This window comes from Dendrobates tinctorius, unplaced genomic scaffold (assembly GCF_039654945.1).
Source record: "Dendrobates tinctorius isolate UK_male_01 unplaced genomic scaffold, ASM3965494v1 ptg000015l, whole genome shotgun sequence".
NCBI classification, from domain to species: Eukaryota; Metazoa; Chordata; class Amphibia; order Anura; family Dendrobatidae; genus Dendrobates; species Dendrobates tinctorius.
In genome coordinates, this window is record NW_027361683.1 from 43,836,811 (window position 1) to 43,859,010 (window position 22,200).

Sequence of the window (22,200 nt, forward strand, 5' to 3'; positions counted from 1 at the left end):
AATCAAACAGTTTTCAAGTCAAAACTTTATTCTAGGTGATGTTACATTGCACATAGGACCCCTTGTTCGAAAGAAGCTACTGAACACTCTCGTCCATTGAATTTGTCAGTTTTTGGATGGTTTGTGCTTCAATTGTTTTGCATGTGGACAGAATACCCTCCCAGAGCTGTTGCTTAGATGTGAACTGCCTCCCGCCATCATAGACACTCCTTTTGATGATGCTCCAGAGGTTTTCAATGGGGTTGAGGTCAGGGGAAGATGGTGGCCACACCATAAGTTTGTCCTCTTTTATGCCCATAGCAGCCAGAGATGCAGATGTGTTATTTGCAGCATGAGACGGTGCATTATCATGCATGAAAATGATCTTGCTGTGGAAAGCACGGTTCTTCCTCTTGAACCATGGCAGGAAGTGCTGTTTTAGAAACTCCACATAGATTATGGAGTTCATCTTTACCCCTTCAGGGATCCTAAAGGGGCCGACAATCTCTCTCCCCATGATTCCAGCCCAAAACATTACTCCAACTCCTCCTTGTTGGCGCCTTAGCCGTGTTTTCATGGGGTGTCCATCAACCAGCCATAATCCACTCCATTCATCTGGACCATCGAGCGTTGCACGGCACTCATCGGTGAACAAAAGAGTTTGGAAGTCAGTCTTCATGTATCGTTTGGCCCACTGGAGCCGTTTCTGCTTGTGTGCAGTGGATAGAGGTGGTCAACAGGATGGCTTACGCACAGCTGCATACCTCTGAAGGACCCTGCATCATGTTGTTCGGGGGACGTTGGAGGCACCAGCAGCTTCAAAAACTTGTCTGCTGCTATGACAAGCCATTTTTGCAGCTGCTCTTTTAACCTGATGCAATTGCCTGTTGGAAAGAGTCCTCAATTTTTCCTTATCAGCACGCACACGTGTGTGCTGGGAATCAGCTACATACTTCTTGATTGTGCGACGATCACGATGAAGTGTCTTGGCAATGTTGATTGTAGTCATGCCTTGACCTAAATACTCCACAATTTGTTGCTTCTCAGCAGCCGACTCATCCTTTTTCTTTCCCATTTTGGCAAAAAATGTAGGCTGCTTAATAATGTGGAACAGCCTTCTTAAGTAGTCTTGCTTTTATTTGGACACACCTGCCAAACTAATTTGCACAGGTGTCTGCAATTGCGTTCAGTGATATAAAGAGCCCTGACACACATCACCATCAATGAGTTTAAATGACAAACAAAAAAATTCTAACCTTATCACTCCTAAACTCTTTTTGCATAATAATTTGGAACACAGCACTTTTTTTTTTTTTGCTATAGGTCCTGCGCTGAGCATTCGTGCTCTTCCTGTGGCCACAGCGCTCTGATCAGTGTCACTGATGATCAGAGTCTGCGCCAAAGGCCTTTTAGTTTTTAGAAATACACTGCTCAAAAAAATAAAGGGAACCCTTAAACAGAATATAACTCAAAGTAAATCAACTTCCGTGAAATCAAACTGTCCACTTAGGAAGCAACACTGTTTGACAATCAATTTCACATGCTGTTATGCCAATGGAATAGACAACAGATGGAAATGATTGGCAATTATCAAGACACCCTCAATAAAGGAGTGGTTCTGCAGGTGGGGACCACAGTCCACATCTCAGTACCAATGCTTTCTGGCTGATGTTTTGGTCACTTTTGAATGTTGGTTGTGCTTGCACACTCGTGGTAGCATGACATGGACTCTACAACTAACACAAGTGACTCAGGTAGTGCAGCTCATCCAGGATGGCACATCAATGCGAGCTGTGGCAAGGTTTGCTGTGTCTGTCAGCGTAGTGTCCAGAGGCGCTACCAGGAGACAGGCCAGTACACCAGGAGACGTGGAGGGCGCCGTAGTAGGGCATCAACCCAGCTGCAGGACCGCTACCTCCGCCTTCGTGCAAGGAAGAACAGGTGGAGCACTGCCAGAGCCCTGCAAAATGACCTCCAGCAGGCCACAAATGTGCATGTGTCTGCACAAATGGTTACAAACTGACTCCATGAGGATGATCTGTGTGCCCGACGTCCACAGAGGGGGTTGCGCTCACAGCCCAACACCGTGCGGCCCTCCAAAGAAATGCCACCCCACACCATTACTGACCCACTGCCAAACTGGTCATGCTGAAGGATGTTGCAGGCAGCAGATCGCTCTCCACGGCATCTCCAGACTCTGTCACATGTGCTCAGTGTGAACCTGCTTTCATCTGTGAGGAGCACAGGGCGCCAGTGGCGAATTTGTCAATCCTGGTGTTCTGTGGCAAATGCCAAGCATCCTGCACGGTGTTGGGCTGTGAGCACAACCCCCATCTGTGGACGTCGAGGACTCAGACCATCCTCATGGAGTCGGTTTCTAACCTTTTGTGCAGACACATGCACATTTGTGGCCTGCTGCAGGTCATTTTGCAAGGCTCTGGCAGTGCTGCTCCTGTTCCTCCTTGCACAAAGGCCGAGGTAACGGTCCTGCTGCTGGGTTGTTGCCCTTCTATGGCCCTCTCAATGTCTCCTGGTGTACTGGCCTGTCTCCTTGTAGCACCTCCAGCCTCTGGACACTACAAACCTTCTTGCCACAGCTCGCATTGATGTGCCATCCTGGATGAGCTGCACTACCCGAGCCACTTGTGTGGGTTGTAGAGTCAGTCTCATGCTACCACGAGTGTGAAAGCACAACCAACATTCAAAAAAAAGTGACCAAAACATCAGCCAGAAAGCATTGGTACTAAGATGTGGTCTCTGGTCCCCACCTGCAGAACCACTCCTTTATTGAGGGTGTCTTGATAATTGAAAATAATTTCCATCTGTTGTCTATTCTATTTGCACAACAGCATGTGAAATTGATTGTCAGTGTTGCTTCCTAAGTGGACAGTTTGATTTCACAGAAGTTTGATTTACTTGGAGTTATATTCTGTTTAAGTGTTCCCTTTATTTTTTTGAGCAGTGTAGTTAAGAGTAGCGGTCGTCGCAGTGTAAGGGACATTAGTTTTTTGTTTTAGAGAAGAAAAAAAAATAGTAGTAGTTAGTACAGAGTAGTTTTACAGGCAGTTAGAGTAGCGGACGCCACAGTGTTAGTGACGTCAGTTTTTCTTTTGCAAACAAAATGAATAGTTAGCGCGGAGTAATTTTATAGGTAGGGCATTAGTGTAGTGAAAGTCACCAATTTTTTATACATCCACTGATTTTTTTTCTTTTCATTTTTTTTTTCTTGGAGGAGTTTCTTCTATTTTTTTCCTTCTTACTTTTTTCTCTCGACTTCTTATTATAAGTAGTACCCTTCACACAAGTCCCACACAATACAGGTGTAAAAGCACCACTTCCACACATCCCCAGTGTTTTGAAAAGTAAAATAAAAATGGCCCATTCCATCAAGAAAACAATATTCACCAGAGGAGGCTTACGCTTTCCTGGCCTCCAACACAGATTCAGCCAGTGTGGAAGATCCCAAATTCTTCTATTAATCCTCATCTTGCGACTTGTGATGAAGGAACCGCAGCAAGGCACCACCTAGGATCCAGGCAACTCCTGCAGAAATCTATCTCATATGGACTGCATTTCCCGAAAATTATAAGCTTATTATTCTGGATTTCATGGGCAGCTCATGAATTCAATCTGATGTTACCCCCTCACCGAAATTGACTTTTACAAATTATTTTTCAGAAAGGAAATACATTTTTTGGTAGCCCAGACAAATCAAATTTGTATGCCCATCAATTTTTCAACCCAAAATCCCACATCAAACACGAGATGGACCCTTGCAAATGCAGCAGAAATGTGGGCATAGCCAGAAAATCAGAGATTCAGCAGCTGGAGTAATGATATTCTCAACAGCACACAGTTATCCTGTATGGCCAGGACAAGGACACTACTTGAAGCGAACTAAAAATTTTTGCATTATAGTCATAATGCACAGTGTCCTCCCCGAGAAGATCCCAACTTTGATTGTCTATATAAAATTCGACCAGTAGTTGAACACTTCACCAGAAAATATGCTGAGGCGTACAACCCCCGAAGGGACATCTCTATAGATGAATCTTTAGTTCATTTCAAAGGGAGGCTAAAAATCTGACAATACCTGCCCAGTAAGAGGGCCAGGTACGGAATTAAACTGTACAAGGTGTGCAAATGTACCTCAGGGTACACCCACAGATTTAGGGTCTACGGAGGGAAGGACACCCAGATTGGGCCCCCCTGAATGCCTTCCTGTCCTGGGGTTCAGTGGGAAAATTGTGCGAGAATTGCTGCACATACTGCTGGATAAAGGCTACCACCTCTACATTGATAACTTTTACACCAGCATCCCACTCTTCAAGACCCCCTCTGTCAGAGGTACAGTTGCAAGACAAAAGGAGATCCCAATGCAGCGACAACATGCTGGTGATCAAGTATCAACACAATAGGGATGTCCTTATCTTGACCACCATACATTGTGGCAACAGCTCCCTTGTCACTGTAAAGGTACTGTCACACTAAGCGATATCGCTAGCAATATCGCTATAACTAGTGACGTTATAGCGATATTGCTAGCGATATCCCTGTGTCGGATACTTACCTACGACCCGCTCCCATGCTGGTTATTGCTGATCGCGCGAGAACGTCCAGGACTGTTTCTCGTCGTCAGCTTCCTGCGGCGCTTCCTGCTGAGACGACGAGCGACGCGTGGAGCCGGGCGGGAGGACGCGGGATCGCCTAGTGTTACAGGTAAGTAGCGACCCCCGTCCCCAGCGATGTTGCTGGTGAGATCTGCCTGTGTGGCAGCTCACTAGCGACCACTTAGCGATGCACCAGCGATCCTGACCGCGTCATATCGCTGGTCGGGATCGCTGGTACATCGCTAAGTGTGACAGTACCTTTAGAGATACCACAAGTCCCAAAGCCAAATTGTATCATGAATTATAAGTACATGAGGGGTGTAGAGCTCTCAGATCAGGTTCTCAAACCATACAGTGCCATGCGAAAAGCCAGAGTATGGTACAAAAAATTGGTACTGATGGCACTGTGCAATGCTTTTGTGTTGTTTTGATCTGCAGGTAATACAGGAGGTAGTCATCAAGGCCCTAATGTTTGGCACTCAGGAAGGGGAGGGTCCTTATACTTCTGAAACTGATGGTGCCTGTATCGTACTAGGTCAACATTTTCCCAGAGAGGTTCTCCAAACAGCTAAAAAGGGAAGATCACAAAAAAGTAAGCTCCAACAGGGGAATCCGAAAAGACACAATTTACCATTGTGAAACTTGCCCTGAGAAACCTGGCCTTTGCATTAAGGTTTGCTTTCAAGCGTACCACCACACATCCACAAATTAATATAATTTCTTTTTACCCTGTTGGCACAACACTTTTACAATGTAATGTACTCTGCACAACTTACACATACCACCACATTACCAAATCATACATAAGTAATAATAATGCATTTTATTTCTATAGCGCCGACATATTCCACAGCACTTTACATTTCAGAGGGGACTTGTACAGACAATAGACATTACAGCATAACAATAATCACATAGATCATAACAAATACCAAGAGGAATGAGGGCCCTGCTTGCAAGCTTACAATCTATGAGGACAAAAAATGGAGACACGAAAGGTGGGTGTTAACAGTTGCCCTGATTGTATGGACCTGCCATAATGTTAAGTGTGTAACAGTACAGACGCGGAAGGCTAATGGATGCATAAAGCATGTGGGAACATGATGCGGGGAACCTGGTTATGGTAAAACTTTTGGCTGTGCCACATAGGGATAGATTAGGTTAATGTGTTGAGGAGGTAGGCCAGTCTGAATTAATGAGTTTTCAGGGCACGCTTAAAATAGTGGGGATTGGGGACTAATCGTATTGATCTAGGAAGTGCATTCCAAAGAATTGGCGCAGCACGTGTATAGTCTTGGAGACGGGAGTGGGAGGTTCTGATTATTGAGGATGCTAACCTCAGGTCATAAGCAGAACGGAGGGTGCGGGTAGGATGGTATACTGAAACAAGGGAGGATATGTAGGGTGGTGCTGAGCCATGAAGAGCTTTGTGGGTGAGGGTAATAAGTCTGTACTGGATTCTGGAGTGGATGGGTAGCCAGGGTAATGACTGGCACAAGGTAGAGGCATCGGTGTAACAATTGGCGAGGAATATGATCCCGGCAGCAGCATTCAAGACAGATTGAAGGGGGGGGGGGGGGGAGTTTGGCAAGAGGGAGACCGATTAGAAGAGAGTTACAATAGTCGAGACGAGAATGAATAAGAGAAATAGTAAGAGTTTTTGCGGAGTCAAAAGTAAGAAAAGGTCGAATTCTAGAAATGTTTTTGAGGTGCAAATAACAAGAGCGAGCCATTGATCGTATGTGGGGGACAAAGGAAAGCTCGGAGTCAAGCATGACCCCAAGACAGCAGGCATGTTGCTGGGGAGTAAGTGGAACCACACACGGAAATGGCAACGTCGGGGATAGGTACATTTGTAGAGGGAGGAAACACAAGGAGTTCAGTCTTTGACAGGTTCAGTTTCAGATATAGTGAGGACATTATGTAAGACACAGCGTTTAGACAATCGCTGGTGTTTTCTAGAAAGACAGGCGTGATGTCAGGAGAAGAAGCATATAATTGAATGCCATCAGCATAGAGATGGTACTGGAAACCAAATCTACTGATTGTTTGACCAACAGGGGCAGTGTACAAAGAAGAGGAGGGGGCTTAGGACTGATCCTTGAGGAACCCCAACAGTAAGGGGAAGATGAGAAGAGGAGGAGCCAGCAAAAGATACAGTAAAGGAGCGGTCAGAGAGATAGGAGGAGAACGGTGTCCTTGAGGCCAATGGAACGGAGCATAGTGAGGAGGAGCTGATGATCCACAGTGTCGAATGCTGCAGAGAGATCCAAGAGAATTAGCATGAAGTAATGACCATTTGATTTAGCTGTTAGTAGATCATTAGAGACTTTAGTGAGGGCAGTTTCAGTAGAGTGTAAAGAGCGGAAACCGGATTGGAGAGGGTCGAGAAGAGAGTTATCAAAGAGATAGCGGATAAGACGGGAGTGGACAAGGCGTTCCAGGAGTTTAGAGATGAAGGGAAGATTAGAGGCAGGTCTATAGTTAGCGGCACAGTTTTGGTCGAGGCATGGTTTTTTAAGTAGTGGATGAATGACAGCATGCTTAAATGAGGAGAGAAAGATACCAGAAGAGAGAGAGGTTAAATATTTTAATTAGGTGAGGGGTGACAGCAGGGGAAAGGGGCTGGAGTAGATGTGATGGAAATGGGTCACTGGTGCAAGTGGTTGGGCGAGAAGATGCAAGGAGCCTGCTTACTACTTCATCTGTGACTGGTTCAAAATCAGAGAGTGGGCTTGATGCAGTGAGGGAGGGAGGACAATTTCCTGTTGGATCTGGTCAATTTTTTCTTTGAAGTAATTGGCCAGATCGTCAGCTCAAAGCTCCGTGGTTGGGGCCTGTACTCTTGGGTTGAGTAGAGAATGAAAAGTGTCAAAGAAACGTTTAGGGTTATTGGACAGTGAGGTGATGAGGGTGTTGAAATAGGTTTGTTTTGAGAGGTGAAGGGCAGTGTTGTATGTTCGAAGCATAAACTTATAATGGATAAAATCTTCGGGTAGGTTGGATTTTCTCCACAGACGTTCAGCACACCTGGAGCACCGCTGCAGGAAACGTGTTTGCAGGGTGTGCCAGGGTTGTTGCCGTCTATGTTGTGGTGTTCTATGTATAGGAGGTGCAAATTCATCCAGGGCACTTTGAAGTGTTTCATTGTAATGCTTCCGTGCAGAATCAGGACATGAGAGTGAGGAGCTAGGGGCCAATGAAGACTGCAAGATCTTCATAAGTTTCTGGGTGTTAATGGCCTGTATGTTTCTATAAATATGGTCAGTGGGGGTGACCTGAGCAGCCTGGCAGTTCTTGATAGAGAATGAAAGAAGGTTGTGGTCAGAGAGCGGGAGAGGGGAGTTTGCAAAATCATCCACTGCACAAAGCCGAGAGAAGACCAAGACGAGGGAGTTTCCGTCTTCATGCGTTGGAGAATTAGTAAGCTGCAAAAGGCCAAACGAGGAGGTTAGAGAAAAAAGGTGAGTGGCAGATGGGGAGATGGGAAGCGCAATGGGGATGTTGAAATCACCCATGATGAGGGTAGGGATGTCACAGGAGACAAAATGTGGAAGCCAAGTGGCAAAATGATCCAGGAACTGATGGGAGGGGCCGGGAGGACGATATACCACCGCCACTCGCATGGAGAAGGGGGTGTAGAGTCTGACGGCATGGACCTCAAAAGAAGGGAAGACAAGTAAAGTAAAGCAAGTAAAGTAAGTAAAACCAAAAGCAATAATTACTATAAAACGATACGTCTAGATAAATTCCTTGAGGGGTCTAGTTTCCAAAATGGGGTCACTTGTGGGGGATCTCCACTATTTAGGGCTCTCCAAACGCTACATGGAGCGTGCAGACCATTCCATCAAAGTCTGCGCTCCATATATGGGCTATCTGCATACTCAGGGGAAATTGCACAACAATTTTTTGGGTCAATTTTTTTTCCTGTTACCCTTGTGCAAATATAAAAATGTGGCTAAAAACATTTTTGTGGAAAATGTGTTTTTTTATTTTCACTGCTCAACATTATAAATTTCTGTTAAGCAGCTGGGGATTCAAGGTGCTCACCACACATCTAGATAAGTTCCTTGAAGGGTCTAATTTCCAAAATGGGGTCACTTGTGGGGGGTTTCCACTTCCACTGTTTATGCACATCAGGTGCTGTCCAAACGGGACATTGTGTCTGCTCTTGATTCCAGCTCATTTTGCTTTCAAAAAGTAAAAACTGTGCGCATTCCCTTCCGAGCCCTGTTGTGTGGCCAAACAATGTTTTTTCCCCACATAAGGGCTACCCACATATGGGTTATCGGCGTGCTCAGGAGAAATTGTACAACAAATTTTGGGTTTATTTTCCCCTGTTACCCCCTTGTGAAAAAAAATTGGGTCTAATGTAAAAATTATGTGACGAAAAATTAAACGTTCATTTTTTCCTTTCACATATGCTTCAGTTCCTGCGAAGCACCTTGAGGGGAGCAGTTTTTAGAATGGTGTCACTTTTGGGTATTTTCTGCCATACAGACCCCTCAGAGTCACTTGAAATGTGATGCAGTTTCTAAAAAAATGGTTTTGTAAGTTATATAGGAAAAATGAGAGATCAATGGTCAACTTTTATCCCTTTCAAAACTTGTTCTGATGTAAAGTAGACATGTGGGAAATGTTATTTATAAACTATTCTGTGTGATAGAACTCTCTGGTTTAAAAGGCATAAAAATGAAAATTGAAAATTGCTAAATGTTCGCCAAATTTCCAATATTTTCACAATTGAATGAAAATTGTATAGTACAAATGTTATCGCTATCATGAAGGATAATTGGTCACGAGAAAACCGTCTCAATCTGCGATATCCGTTGAAACGTTCCAGAGCTATTGTCATGAAAGTCAAAACAGGCTTTGGATTGAAGGGGTTAAACCAGTTACTCATGCTGTACAAAATTATTAATACATAACATTTCCCATATGTCTACTTTACATCTGCATCGTTTTTGAAACATCATTTTATTTTCTTAAGATGTCGGGTTAAAAGTTTACCAGTAATTTTTTTTTCCCCAAGAAATTTACAAATTTTGTTTCTTTAGGGACAGATTCAGATTTAAAAATGGACTTTGAGTGACCTATTTACCATAGATACTCATGTATAAGTCGACCCGAGTATAAGCCAAGGCACCTAATTCGGCCACGAAACTGGGAAAACGTATTGACTTGAGTATAAACCGGGTATGCATTGTCCCCTCATCCCTATCCTTGACTGCATGACCCCCCCCCTCCCATGAGAAAAGCATTAAAACATAAAAAAAAAAACAAAAAAAAAAAAAAAACTTTCCTACTTACCTTCCCTGCACGCCCTCGCAGCATCCTGTTCCGCCATCCTGCAGTTCCTGTGGCTGAGCTATCACCTGTCCCCGCTCATTAAGGTAATGAATATTCACCTATCTCCACTCACTGGGGACACGTGATCGCTCAGCTGCAAGCAAGGAAGGGGGAGCAGCGAAGCAGAGGGTCACAGGAGGCAGGAGCCGGCGGCTGTAACTGCGCTTTAGCACTGGGCACAGTTACAGCCGCAGGCTCCTGCCTCCTGTGACCCGCTGCTCCCCCTTCCCCACCGGCTTCTAGGTGGGGAAGGGGGACAGGACAATGCACAGGACAATTTGTTATGTAATTTTTACTGAAAGTGGAAGTACTCTATATGTGATTGTACACCACTGTTTGAGCACACGGCAGGGATTGGATGGGAAGGAGCGCTACTTGGCTTTCAGAATGCAGATTCCGTTTGAATAGACTGCAAGCTCCATTAGTCGAGCCCCTGAGGTGCCACAAGTGACACTATATTGGATTCTTCACTGCTTAAGAATTTCATCTAGGGGTGTAGTGAGTTTTGAACCCATAGGTGCTGCACAGAATTTTAAAACACTGGGATGTGGAAATGACATTTTAGTAGTAAAAATGTAATTTTTATATTTGCTGCAAATTTGTCACTCACACAAGGGTTAAAAGGTGAAACTAGGCCCCACAATTTATTGCGCAATTTGTGCTGTCAGAAATTACTGTCAGGCCACATGTCAGGGCACAGAAGGAAGGAGCACCATTTGGCTTTTGGAGCACAGACTTTTCTAGAATAGTTTGTGGGCGACACTTGGGAGCGCCTAGGGTGCCAGAACCGAAGAAAACCCCCAAAAGTGACCCCATTATAGAAACTGCACCACTCAATGAATTTATCTACAGCTGCAGTAACTATTTTCAAACATCCACGCAAGGCTTTTTTCCTGGAGAATTGCAAATCTGACAGTTTAGTGCCAGTACATTGTGCCCCAATACAGTGTAGAGCCCAGCTTGTGCTCCCCCTGAATTGTTAATTGAGCTCTCCCCACTACAATAATGCCAAACGTGTCTGCTTACTGTGGTTTAGGCACAGTGGGGCTCAGACGGATGAGGCATTTGGATTTGGGAGCACAGATTCTACTATATTTCCTTTGAGGGGGTGGGAAGCCATGTTGCTTTTTTTTTTTTAGAAACTTTGTTCTACCAGTAAAGTGGGAACCCTCTATATTTCCAGTCAAATGACGGACCTGACAGGGGCCTGGTTTTGTGCGGGATAAGTTAGGGTTTTTATTGGTAACATTTTGCAGTATGTAATATTTTTTTTTCAATCGTTTTCGGTATAAGGCTAGGATTGTGTTACACGCTGAGCACTGTTATTGGGGTTTTCATATAAGTACCACAAAAATGCGATTCAGACGAAACCCCTGATGGAACCATTCACTATAACGAGGCACATGGAGACACTTTGGACTCCATCTGAACTCTGCTCTGGTGCGATCTATCTTTTAGGCGTGCACAAAATTGTGGTCGCCCACACTTGTGCGCTAAAAACACGCAAGCGATTTGCTGTCACATGGCACAGAAGCCCAGTGCGAACATCTTATGTGAAAATGTATAGAGGTGAGTCTTCCTATTGGGACTTTAAAATAAAAAACTAAAATATAGATAGCTGTAAAAAAGAAAGTTCAGAATCTCAGCAATGCTGATAGTGGGCCATTGGTTACTTACCTGTTTGTGAGCCTCAGTTGTACATGCCTTTTTATAGGGTCTAATCTCCTCTGATCCAAAACCTGGAATCCACATATTCCATTGTCTCTCTGAGGTGGAAGGGACATTGTTAGTGTCACAGGGAGCACATTTTTCTGGTAATAGCATACTGCAAAATACATTCTATTCCACCAAATTGCAAGCAAAAAATGTAAGTACTTTTTAAGCTTGACACATTAACCTTGAAACTTTAACCAGAGGTGAACATGAAGCCTGCTGCCTCCATAAGATCTCTCTTGGCTAAAAGTTTGGTTTGCCCAACAACCATGTCCTCTTTTCCCCAATAAACATGCGTCTGTGGATAGTGTACATGAATACAGGCAAAGGAAAAGGCGGAATTGTGTCTGCAACCAAGAAAACAGAATTGACATTACAACCTGTCATTTACTGGAATCAGTGAATATAAAATTTTAGAAAACTATTGAAAAATGCACGATGTGAAAATCTTTTTCAACTTTGATGCATAAATTATCACATTTTAGCGGTTTAAAATAAACTTATTTTTATTTTCTCCTGCCGACATTTAGAACACATTACAAAAGAAAATAAAAATCTTACCACCCATAAATCAGATAGATATAGAGAATATATACACACATATATACTATACACACACACACGAATTGGACATAATTTCACACAAAGCCCCATAAATGGGCCGGTCACAATTGTTGTCTCACTTAATATTTGATTCCACACTCTTTGGAATATATGACTGCAATCAATCGCCTCCTATGACCATCAACACCTCAACTGGAATTTTGAAACACTCTTTTACAAACTGCTCCAGCTCTCTCATATTTGAAGAGAGCATGCCTTCTCCCAACAGCAATTGTAAGATCTCTCCACAGGTGTTCAATCAGATTTAGATCTGGATTCATTTATGGCCACTTCAGAACTCTACAGCGCTTTGTTTCCATCCATCTCTGGGTGCTTTATTGAAGTATTTTGGGGGTATTGCCCTGCTGGAAGGCCCATGACCAGGACGCAAACCCAGTTTTCTGACACCGGGCACTACATTGCGACCCAAAATCCTTTGGTAATCGACAGGCAGCAAAACAACCCGACAACATCTCTGCTCCTCCAAGATCTTTGACTGTAGATACTATGTTCTTTTCGCTGTAGACCTCATTTAGCTTTCAGTAAACAGTAGAATTAAGTGTTTTACCAAAAGCTCTCTCCTGCTCTCATCTGTCAACAAGACACTTTCACAGAGGAATTTTGTCTTCCGCCCATTTTGGCAAACTGGAGTCTAGCTTTTCTATGTCAGCGTCAGCAGTGAGGTCCTCCTAGGTCTCCTGCATAGAGTTTCATTTCATTCAAATGTCGACAGTTTGCGCTGACACTGATTCACCCTGAGCCTGCAGGACAGCTGGAATTTCTTTGGAATGTGATTGAGGCTGCTTATCCACCATCCTGCATTGCAACCTTTAATCAATTTTTCATTGCCATCCACATCTAAGGAGATTAGCTACAGTGCCATGGGTTGTAAACTTCTAGTTTATGTTGCACATTGTGGAAAAAGGAACATCAAGATCTCTGGAGATTGACTTCTAATTTTGATATTGTTGATATTTAACAATTTTGGTTTTCAAGTCCTTGGACAGTTCTCTTTCTGTTCTGCATGCTTAGTGTGGCACACACAGACACAATGCAGTAATTGAGTCTATTTCTCATCTTTTTATCTAGTTTCAGGTGTGATTTTCATGTCACCCACACTTGTTGGGGTATGTAAGCACGTTGAGTATTTGCATGCAAACATTTCTGCAAGGTTTCTGCATCTCTTGGTAGCAAAAACGAGCGTTTTCGCTGCGTTTCTGTACAGCAATGAATGCTTTTTAGAGCTAAAGATATTTTGAAAAAAAAAAAAAAAAAATATGTTTTGTAATGCAATTTCCTGGCTCAACATCTTTTTCATTCTGATGCAGTGTGGCATCAGGGTAATGGGATTAGGATTTGGTGTCAGCAGCTTTCGCAGACCCCAAGCCCTAGGTTTAGTAATAAAGAGGTGTCAGACAGACACCCTCATTACTAAACCTGTAAGTAAAGATATGAATAAACATACAGTAACCAGAATGAACCTACACAGGCTATAACCAAACCGCAAAAAAAAAAAATAATTATGTGGGCTCTTGCTTAATATTGATAACCAGCAGAGGGAAAGTAGACAGCCGAGGGCTGATGTTAATATTCTGTGAAGGCGCCAATAGCCATAAAGTCACACATAGGTCTACACCACCAATAGATTTTGAATACAATATAGAAAAAGAAAAAAAGGTAGTGTAACTAAAATTTAACTTATTTCAAATATATTAAAATATTGTGTATAAAATTACTGTACATACATCCAGTTCGGATGTATATTGGGTCCCGAAAATAATTTGTAGGGTGACCCACTGATTCCTATAGGTGAAAGGATGTGGGAGATATAAAGGTAATAAAAGGAATTATGTTCCCATAAATTAACAGTGAAATCCACTGATAATCAGGATCATTAAGGGCAGAAAAACATAATTTTCAGTGCTGATGAACCATTTATACAAGCACTGAAAAATAATATCACATAATTTGCAACTAACATAGCCGCATTTAAACCAATGCAGAGCTCATTAATTGGAGCCTGCAATACAGCAGCTGCTAATTGTAAAAATGCCCTGGGCTGGTTTGAATTGGTGGAAATCACTTATCTTGTTCAGATATTTTTCTGCTGCTAATGATCCTGATTATCAGTAGATTTATTTGACTGTTAAGGCCCTGTCACACACAGCGATCTCGCTAGCGAGATCGCTGATTTTGTTACGCCACTGCGATCTCGCCAGCGAGATCGCTGTGTGTGACGGGGATCAGCGACCGGCCCCCCTGCTGGTTATCGCTGATCGTGCTCGATTGTCCTGGGCCATTTTTTGATCGCTGGTCTCCCGCCGGCCAGCACGATCGCTGTGTGTGGCAGCGAGAGACCAGCGATCAGCATCGCTGATTTCTAATGTAAACATTCGGTATCCAGGAGCCGCGGCTCCTGGATACCCGCTGTTTACCTTGGAAACCGATGTACACGCTGGTTTCCAAGGTAAACAGCGGTTATCCAGGAGCTCCGCGGCTCTTAGATACCCGATGTTTACCTTGGAAACCAGCGTGTACGCTGGTTTCCAAGGTAAACATCGGGTATCCAAGAGCCGCGGCTCCTGGATACCCGATGTTTACATTAGAAACCAGCTTGCTCACTGGTCCTGATCGCTGGAGGGGCTGTCTATGTGACAGCTCACCAGCGATCAGCCTAACGATGTCCCAGCGATCCCATCGATGTCGGATCATTGGGACATCGTTATGTGTAACAGGGCTTTAATTTATGGGGACAGGAGGTAGCATTCCATGAGCTGGTTAATCGGTTTCTTACTGCTCTGTGCTTTTGATCCTTGGCTTTATCAGTTTTTATTACTCTGAGGTGAAATCTGCCAGGGCTATGTGGAGCTCTATCCTCTCACTCCTGTACAGCCAGGGCCTGAACCGGAAGTATATGTACAATTATTTTATACACAATACTTTAATATATTTGAAATAAAAGTAAAATTTTAGTTACATATTACCTTTTTTCTTGTCTATATTGTATTCAATAGACATAAAAGGTTCCCAGGCTATTAATATCAGCTCATAGCTGTTTGCTTAGCCTTTACAGGCTAGTTTACAGGGGCACCCCCCCCCCACCCCCCAAAAAAAAAAAAAAAAAAAAAAAGAAAAAAGTTTGATGTAGGGTCCCCCTATAAAATCTAACCAGCGAAGGCTAAGCAGACAGCTGCAGACTGATATTAATAGCCTAAAAACGGGCCATGGATATTGGTCCCCTCCCAGACTAAAACATCAGCTTTCAGCTGCTCCAGAAATGGTGCATCAATAAGATGAGACAAATCTGGCGCTTAGCCTCGCTCTTCCCACTTGCCCTGGTGCGTTGCCAAATGGGGTGATTGCCTTGTATTGGCAGTTGACATGAAGCCCTGGTTAGTAATGGCGCAAATGTTTGTATTAAAATACACCCAGAATGAAGTCCTTTATCTGAAAAAAAAAAAAAACAACCTCAGACTCCTTTTCTAAATCTAAATTTAACACACTCACTTAACACTAAATCCCCGATGCCTTTTTCTGCTGTAAAAACATGTAAAATAAAAAAATATTCACCGTAATGCCCAATTCCCTATGCCCCCTGTAAAAAATCAAAAATAATAACCCATATACTCTCCTTTCCACTGTAGTTTGCGTAATCCAGAGTGCGATTTCATTTGTAGAATACTCACATCGGGAGATGTGACAGCTCTAACTGGCCGCTGGCTAAACACTGATAGGAGAGATCGCTTCCGCAATACATTGCGTTGATCTGCCGTGAGAGAGGTCACACGAGTTAATCAGCTGGTGATCTCACTTACGGCACCATCGCTGCACGAGAAATTTCTCACCGAGTCCCGATGTGACAAGTGTGATCGCCGTGGAACACTTTGGTTTATGTGGACTACGGCAGACAGGAGAGTATATGGTTTTTTACTGTTTTTGATTGTTTACAGGGGGACATGGGCATTGGGCGTTACGGTGAATATATTTTTTTATTGGAGACAAGGGCATTGGAGATTTGGTGTTCGGTGAGCATAATTTTTTTTTTTTTTTTTAACTTGAATATGTTTAATTATTTTACATGTTTTATTATTTTTTTTTTTTAAAGTTTGAGCACAGGTGCTGGCTGACAAGACTATTTCTCCCATCAGCGGCGCCTGCCATCACTCATCAGTGACAGCAGGCATCGGCTGATGGTCTCATCAGCCGGCGCATGCTGACCTGCGGTAATCTTTTTACCGCAGGTCACAATCACAGCTGCGGAGTCACGCTGATACGACAGCATGACCTCTCAGCGCTCTGACAGCGATAACTGTCTTACCAGTGATAATTTTACGGCCAATCACAACCTCCGGTGCTTCTCGCGCTGTCAAACAGATAACAGTGTGCTAACACTTTCGGCTATGACAAAATTATCCATCTATACAGCATGTACAACATATAAACTATCCATGTGTACAGCTTGTACTACATGTACATTACCTATCCATCTATACTATATATAAATTACCTATTCATCTACAAAGCATATTTTTATTACTCTTTAAGCTTCATCTCGTCCATGACTACTTGTTGATTGAACGCTCTGTAGAAAGATCGATCTTGTGCAAACCCAGATAGGTCCACCAAGGTCGTCTTCACCATGATCTTAATAGTATCAAGCCATCGGGTTGCTCTTCGCCTTGTTTCTTCTATTCTTCTGCACAAAATGTCCTTCTCTAGTGATTGCTTTCTTTGTATGATGTGTCCAAAGTAGATAAGTTGTACTTTGCTTCAAGTGACATGCCTGGCTTCATTTATTCCAAAACTGATGCGTTCGTTCTTCTTGCCATCCATGGTATTGATAACAGCCTTCTCCAGCATCACATTTCGAAGGCGTCGATTCTTCTTTTGCCTTGTTTCATTATCTTCCAGGCTTTGTATCCATATGTTACTACAGAAAAGACCAGACTATGTACGAACTGTGTATTCCAAGCCAGTGAAATGTTCCTCATTTGAAGACATAACTACATATAAATTACCTATCCTTTTATAAAGCCTGTACTACATACAACTTAAATCAGTATTTGTGTAATGAGTATCCTCTTAATCAGGCCTGGGCGAACTGTGGCCCACATCCGGCCCCCTGAATGTTCATGTCTGGCCCGCTGACAATCAGCCAGAGGGCCGAAGAGGGACTGATCTATGATTTTGATCTTTCTCAGAATCTTCATTGTGAATTAGCCCCGCCCCCGTCTTCTCATTGGTGGATGAGGGGCTGCTCAGTTCCTGGCTTGCAGAGAGAGCTGATGAAACCTGTGCAGGAGGCAGAGCGGTCAGAACAGGAGGGAAGCAGGGACTACAACACCCATCTGCTGTAGATAATGGGCAAGTAAGCTTCTAAGAGGAGCCCAGATACCACCTGGGAGGCAGCATTGTGTGTCTGCTCTGCAGAGTAGGAGTTGCCTTTCATACTGTGGAAGGAAAGTTGTGGGGCTGTAATTTATGTTCAGGGAGAGCAGCTAACTAGTAGCCATTGCATCTCCCTGGCAGCTGATAGGAAACTAAACACTGGGGCCGAGTATTCCTACTGAATATGGGGTCCAGCAGTCCCCCTCCACTACTTGTAGCCTTTAGATATGATATTCCATGTGCTCCCTAAACTGCTCTTCTGCCCCACCATGTACTCAGATGCCTCCTCACTTTTGTACGTGAGGGTTAACCTTTACCTCCCTCTTTGATCCCAACTTGTGCTGTTGTATGTCCAGTGCAGGAGAGATAAGGGTTAAGTCCCCCACAGTGCTCCCCCTGTGATCTGTGGCTTATCACTCCACTCCATAGACTGCAATAAGGATTTCTCACCCCCTGCCTGTCAGCTCCTGCCCATATGTGATGTGGATCTCTGCATGTGGATTAGCAGTGGGAGAATACTTTTTTCCAATGCTCCCAATTTATTGCTTGATCAACTACTATTACTTGTTACAATAAGCTTTATTGCAACAAGTATTATTGGGCTATATTCACACGACAGTGATATTTGTCCAAGTGCTGTCTGTGAAAAAAAAAAATAAACCCGACCTCACACAGAGCACTAGGAGCAGTGATATGCAATTGGGCTATCCAGATTGTAGTCAGAAAATGTTTAGTGAGAAAGATCACAGCACCCATTGGCCTCTTCTGTACTTCGGATCAGACTTGCTTGTTGAAGTCTATGGGTGTGCAAAAAAAAAATAAAAAATTGGATCCAATATGAATCATCCGTATAGCATCCAATTTTCACAAATATCAATCCATTACTAACATAGGACACTGTATTTGCACATTTTATTCACTTTTGATGTATAAAAATGAATGCTGTACGGATGACAATACAGATGGAAAATCATCTTTTTCTGGATGAAAATCAAGATTTTTTTTATACGCTCATGTAAACGTTATCACTTAAGAAACTTCTTTTTATAAAGTGATGAAATTATTATGCAAAATTAAAGGGTGATCCGAAATCGGAGGTGAATTTCATACTGAATTTAATTCAATAACCTAATTACTTTCCTTATACATTTCAATTAAAAAGTTTCTACCTTTCACTCTCTACTCTAACTTCCTGTTTTTATTTATTTATTTTTTTTAACTTCCAATGACATTTTGTTTGACAATCCCAGTGGATTTTGGAACATAAACAAGGGACATCATTAGGGAGCAGATGCTGCGATCACTGCCACAGCTGCTTTCCCCAACTTGAAATGAAGCGTCATCTGTTTTAGAGACTGGACTTTTCCTGCCGGTTCATGACTTCTCTTTAGAGCCAGCAAGGGAGCGCACTGTCATTCTGCATTCAAAAGGAATATAGCACAGAAAACTCATACTGAGTATGCATCAGAATTTACGTACGACGCATAATCACATGAACAGGACTAGCCGAGCCTCCAAAACAGACATCATTGATGGCGACTATTTCAGATAGGGCGCAGAGGCTGTGACCGCAGCTTCTGCCCCCTGATGACAGCTCATTCGAGTATCCCAGCATCCACTGCTGAATCTCAAACAAAATGTCATTGGAAGTTTAAAAAAAAAAAAAAATAAAAAAAATAAAAGACAGGAAATCAAAATGTAAAGGGTACATTAAGGAATTTTTCACTGATGTATATTAGAAAACAAGATTAGATTATTACACTGATTACATGGACCACCCCTTTAAGTTCAGCCAATTGGTTCGACCCTCCACAGCAGTGCCAGTTTCTCATGCGGCCGCTTGGGAAAATGAATTGCCCACCCCTGCTCTTAATGATGGAAGTTCACAGAAACACGGCTAATTAAGCAGATGTATCCCGTATATTAGCGGAAGTGTCATAAGGTACAAAAAGGTTACCGAGATGTAATTTAGGATTTGTGCAGAGTGGAATTCAAAACTTACCTATCCATCTACACTCACTGGCCACTTTATTAGGTACACCATGCTAGTAAGGGGTTGGACCCCCTTTTGCCTTCAGAACTGCCTCAATTCTTCATGGCAGAGATTCAACAAGGTGCTGGAAGCATTCCTCAGAGATTTTGGACCATATTGACATGATGGCATCACACAGTTGGCGCAGATTTGTCGGCTGCACATCCCTGATGCGAATCTCCCGTTCCACCACATCCCAAAGATGCTCTATTGGATTGAGATCTGGTGACTGAGGAGGCCATTTGAGTACAGTAAACTCATTGTCATGTTCAAGAAACCAATCTGAGATGATTCGAGCTTTATGACATGGCGCATTATCCTGCTGAAAGTAGCCATCAGATGTTGGGTACATTGTGGTCATAAAGGGATGGACATGGTCAGCAACAATACTCAGGTAGGCTGTGGCGTTGCAACGATGCTCAATTGGTACCAAGGGGCCCAAAGAGTGCACAGAAAAAATTCCCCACACCATGACACCACCACCACCAGCCTGAACCGTTGATACAAGGCAGGATGGATCCATGCTTTCATGTTGTTTACGCCAAATTCTGACCCTACCATCCGAATGTCGCAGCAGAAATCGAGACTCATCAGACCAGGCAACGTTTTTCCAATCTTCTACTGTCCAATTTCGATGAGCTTGTGCAAATTGTAGCCTCAGTTTCCTGTTCTTAGCTGAGAGGAGTGGTACCCAGTGTGGTCTTCTGCTGCTGTAGCCCATCTGCCTCAAAGTTCGACGCACTGTGCGTTCAGAGATGCTCTTCTGCCTACCTTGGTTGTAACGGGTGGCAATTTGAGTCACTGTTGCCTTTCTATCAGCTCGAACCAGTCTGCCCATTCTCCTCTGACCTCTGGCATCAACATGGCATTTCCGGCCACAGAACTGCCGCTCACTGGATTTTTTTTCTTTTTCGGACCATTCTCTGTAAACCCTAGAGATGGTTGTGCGTGAAAATCCCAGTAGATCAGCAGTTTCTGAAATTCTCAGACCAGCCCTTCTGGCACCAACAATCATGCCACGTTCAAAGGCACTCAAATCACCTTTCTTCCCCATACTGATGCTCGGTTTGAACTGCAGGAGATTGTCTTGACCATGTCTACATGCCTAAATGCACTGAGTTGCCGCCATGTGATTGGCTGATTAGAAATTAAGTCTTAACACACAGTTGGACAGGTGTACCTAATAAAGTGGCCAGTGAGTGTATACAGCATGTATTATATATACATTATCTACAGTGGGGGAAATAAGCATTTGATCCCTTGCTGATTTTGTACGTTTGCCCACTGCCAAAGACATGAATAGTCTATAATGTTAAGGGTAGGTTATTTTTAACATTGAGAGAATATAAAAAAATAAGTTCCAGAAAATCACATTGTATAAATTATATAAAATGTATTTGTATTTTGCAGTGAGAAGTAAGTATTTGATCCCTTTGGCAAACCAAGACTTAATACTTGGTGGCAAAACCCTTGTTGGCAAGCACAGCAGACTTTTTTTTTAGTAGTTGATGATGAGGTTTGCGCACATGTCAGGAGGAATTTTGGTCCACTTCTTTGCAGATCATCTCTAAAGGGCATGTCACACTAAGAGATATCGCTAGCAATATCGCTATAACTAGTGACGTTATAGCGATATTGCTAGCGATATCTCTGTGTCTGATACTTACCTACGACCGGCTCCCCCGCTGGTTATCGCTGATCGCGCGAGAACGTTCAGGACCGTTTCTCGTCGTCAGCTTCCTGTGGCGCTTCCTGCTGTGAGGACGAGCGACGCGTGGAGCCGGGCGCGAGGACGCAGGATCGCCTGGTGTGACAGGTAAGTAGCGATCCCCGTCCCCAGCGATGTCGCTAGTGAGATCTGCCTATGTGGCAGCTCACTAGCGACCACTTAGCGATGCACCAGCGATCCTGACCGCGTCATATCGCTGGTCGGGATCGCTGGTACATCGCTAAGTGTGACAGTACCTTTAATCATCAAGCTTCAACTCCCACCATAAGTTTGCTATGGGATTAAGTTCTGGAGACTGGCTAGGCCACTCCATGACCTTAATGTGCTTCTTTTTGAGCCACTCCTTTGTTGCCTCGGCTGTATGTTTTGGGTCATTGTCTTGCTGGAAGACCCAGTCACGACCCATTTTTAATGTCCTGGTGGAAGGAAGGAGGTTGTCACTCAGGATTTTAGAGTACATGGCTCCATCCATTCTCCCATTGATGCGGTGAAGTAGTCCTGTGCCCTTAGCAGAGAATCAACCCCAAAACATAATGTTTCTACCTCTATGCTTGACAGTGAAGACAGTGTTCTTTGGGTCATAGGCAGCATTTCTCTTCCTCCAAACACGGCGAGTTGAGTTTATGCCAAAGACGTCAAATTCTGCCTCATCTGACCACAGCAACTTCTCCCAATCACTCAGACTCATCCAGGTGTTCATTGGCAAACGTCAGACGGGCCTGCACATGTGCCTTCTTGAGCAGGTGGACCTTGCGGGCACTGCAGGATGCAGGATTTTAAACCTTTACGGCGTAATG

General features: G+C 43.6%; 1 protein-coding gene across 2 annotated transcripts in view; it reads right to left on the reverse strand.

The window, feature by feature from the left end:
* The window catches only part of TAF12 (TATA-box binding protein associated factor 12), a 57,057-nt gene that overhangs the window by 5,191 nt on the left and 29,666 nt on the right, over positions 1-22,200 (reverse strand). For both annotated transcript variants that reach the window (XM_073564068.1, XM_073564060.1), the window contains exon 5: positions 11,616-11,704. In XM_073564068.1, the coding sequence (XP_073420169.1) occupies positions 11,616-11,704 (89 nt within the window). The remainder of the gene's footprint in view (positions 1-11,615; positions 11,705-22,200) is intronic.